General features: G+C 41.0%; 1 protein-coding gene across 1 annotated transcript; it reads left to right on the top strand.

The window, feature by feature from the left end:
• Positions 1 to 1,913: 1,913 nt before the first annotated feature.
• On the top strand, positions 1,914 to 2,743 carry LOC106012311 (the record flags this gene model as incomplete). Its single annotated transcript, XM_013084889.2, is given in 1 exon segment — positions 1,914 to 2,743. A coding segment is annotated over 1 exon segment (501 nt). The 3' UTR covers positions 2,504 to 2,743.
• Between the last annotated feature and the right edge of the window lie 14 nt (positions 2,744 to 2,757).

Here is a 2,757-nt window from a genome sequence, read left to right as displayed (position 1 = left end):
TCAAGTTTTTTCTCTCGATTCGAAGTTTCAAAGTATGATAAAGTGCATTTCTTGGTGATTTAGTGGCCAAGTGTTGATGCCAGCATCAATATTTAATAGTAAAGCACCTAATAATACTCACTTCTTGTTGATTTTGATGATCTGTGAAGAGTTTCAATCGAAAATAAACACAAAGCGAGGCGGACATGTCCGCCATTTTCACAACACTGTTAAATAACACGTTTGACGCATCGCGCAGCTCTGCTGACAAAAAACAGACGACTCAGCTACGCTGCTTTAGCACTCGATAATGTTTACTGTTTACATTCATTTGCACGGTGCGAGCCAGGCCACCTACAGGTCAGCCCTACAGAGCTAGTCTGGGACCGGCCTAAGACTTTCCTACATCTCAACGGTCTGTATTATCAAGGTAGATCTTCATCTACGACTGTACCATGTTCCTTTTCACGAAACTGACATGAATCAGAGGACAGCAATGTGTTCATGATTCCTCCATCGTACTGAAAAGCGTGAACATTCCTCTTTAACATTTTGTTCCTCGGCAAAGCCCATATTCACCTTTCACAAATATTATGCTGTCTATTTGGGCAACCTCACCCTACCCCATATTGTCTCGTGAAATAACTCCATACTGTAAGGTGTACAGTGTGTGTGGCTTTGAGTACTCATGGTTGAGTGTATCTTTGCCTTTGGCCACCACTCAACATGAAAAAGCACGCGTTAAAATGTGTCGAGTCCAAAGAAGAACATATAGAGCACTGGTTCTCAGAATTCCAGAATTTTATAAATATAAAAAAAAACTCTGTTAGATAAAAGAAATATTGTTTAAACGTTACAGGGATAGAAAGATTAGACTTTAATAGGAAAAGGGCGGGAGAAAACAAACCAGTGACTCTCCTTACGTTATCTTTTAAGTTGCTGCATCTTGCATTTAAAGGTGGTCGTTAAGAAATTCAGTTTTGTTTTCGAAAACAATTGTTTATTTCTTTATGAATTTTATATTAACATATTCTTTTTGGATGATATTTCTGTTCCAAATTATAACATTCTAGTACAAATTTTGTGCGAGATGTTCAGAAAAAAAGTTGTTTAGTTTTGTTTGGGTTTTTTTTAACACCCTCGGCCCTAAAATTCGCCTGATTTGAACTTTAACGGACATTTCAGACACGTGTGTCAGGGGTCAATCGCTCCTACTACTCTTGATGAAAATTTTCAAGCCAAGGTAGAAGAGTAGAGAGCCATCCATATTCTTACAAGTCGCCATCTCTTCCCTACGATTTGCCAAGTAGTTATGCAGTCAGCAGGGGGATACACACGATATTTATTACGCCCTTGTAATGAAACGAAAAGGGTATGTTTCTTCCCAGAACTAGTGAATTTAAAGGATTAACCACTTCAACTCAGACATGTTAAATTTCTGTTATGACCATTAAGTCCCAAAAAATCCCTCTTATTGCTGTTACATGCACTTGAGGGGTGGTATTGGTTGGTTGTAATTATTACAACGTTAGATGGAGTTACGGATGGAAACAAATGAGACAACCAGTAAAAGTTGTTTCTTTTTGTAATAAGTCAAACAATGAGCAAATGAGATTTAAGCACTGGTGGCAGTAGATACCATTACCAGAGAGGCTAAGATAGCCCCTGGGAGGTGTGAAGGTTTGACCACTTCTAGACAATCTGACAGGCGTCCATTGATCCCATCATATACGGGCTGGCCCTCTGGAACCCCTCCCTGACCCCTAATTCCCCTGTCATCAAAGATTGAAAATGTTTATGATGGATTTTTTACTGCCTCCTTTTCGATTCCGTCTTGGACAGGTTTGTCTACATATTATGTATGTATAAATGTTTTATTTGGCTTGTGTGTTTTGTGAAAATATATTTTGAATTAGAGAACTTTCTCTTTCTCTAGGCTTGTGAACACAGTGTCTATGGCTTTATCGACATCCGGACCAGCAAACATCTTGTCTTTGACGTGGAAGAAGCAAGGAATGCAGAGATGGAGTTTTTCTACGACACTGACAACCGTCTTAGTGTCATGACCGCACGAGGTTTTGAAGTGAAAAGAGACTCTAGTGACGAGGAATGTATCGTGGTACGCTGCATCACGCACGACGTCGATTTCATCCACAAGATTCATCGACTGGCTGAAACGGCTTTACTCTTAGGATCGTCCATACCGCGCTCTCTGAAAGAACAGTCCATGATTGATTACGCTATAATTGTGTCCCATCCTCACGGCTCGCCCAAGACGATTTCAATCGGACAGCTGTTGGAGTACCGGAAGATTCCGGATAGGGCTGGGATACTTAAGCGTGTTTTCCGTCAAATGGCGGGAAAACAGCGACTGTCTTTGAGGGTTACTACCTACAGCAGCGCCACCTGCCCAGGCTGTACGGGGGCTCCAGTAATCACTGGATATGAGGACGGTTGGGGATGGTGGGCGATGACTCACACGCTGGCAGATCTAAACAGTGGAGTAAATATGGCATTTACTTAGAATCAAGCGATAAGGCTGTGACATAATCTGGCAACAGATTGATTATATTCATCAGACAAAAGCAACAACATTCCGAAATAGATTTTTTATAAAGTATTTATTGAAACGTTTGAACTTAGAGCAACAATAGACCTTATGACGAGGAAGTATTTTTGTTATTGGGTTGGACTACATCTAAACCCAGCACAGTTTTGTAAGAAAGTAACAAGAAAGTTATACATAGTTGTGCGGGGTGGGGCGGGGGGGGGGGGGGG

This window comes from Aplysia californica, unplaced genomic scaffold, assembly GCF_000002075.1.
Source record: "Aplysia californica isolate F4 #8 unplaced genomic scaffold, AplCal3.0 scaffold00325, whole genome shotgun sequence".
Classification (NCBI taxonomy): domain Eukaryota; kingdom Metazoa; phylum Mollusca; class Gastropoda; order Aplysiida; family Aplysiidae; genus Aplysia; species Aplysia californica.
The sequence above is the reverse complement of the archived record's forward strand: the minus strand, read 5'-3'. Positions and strand labels throughout refer to the sequence as shown.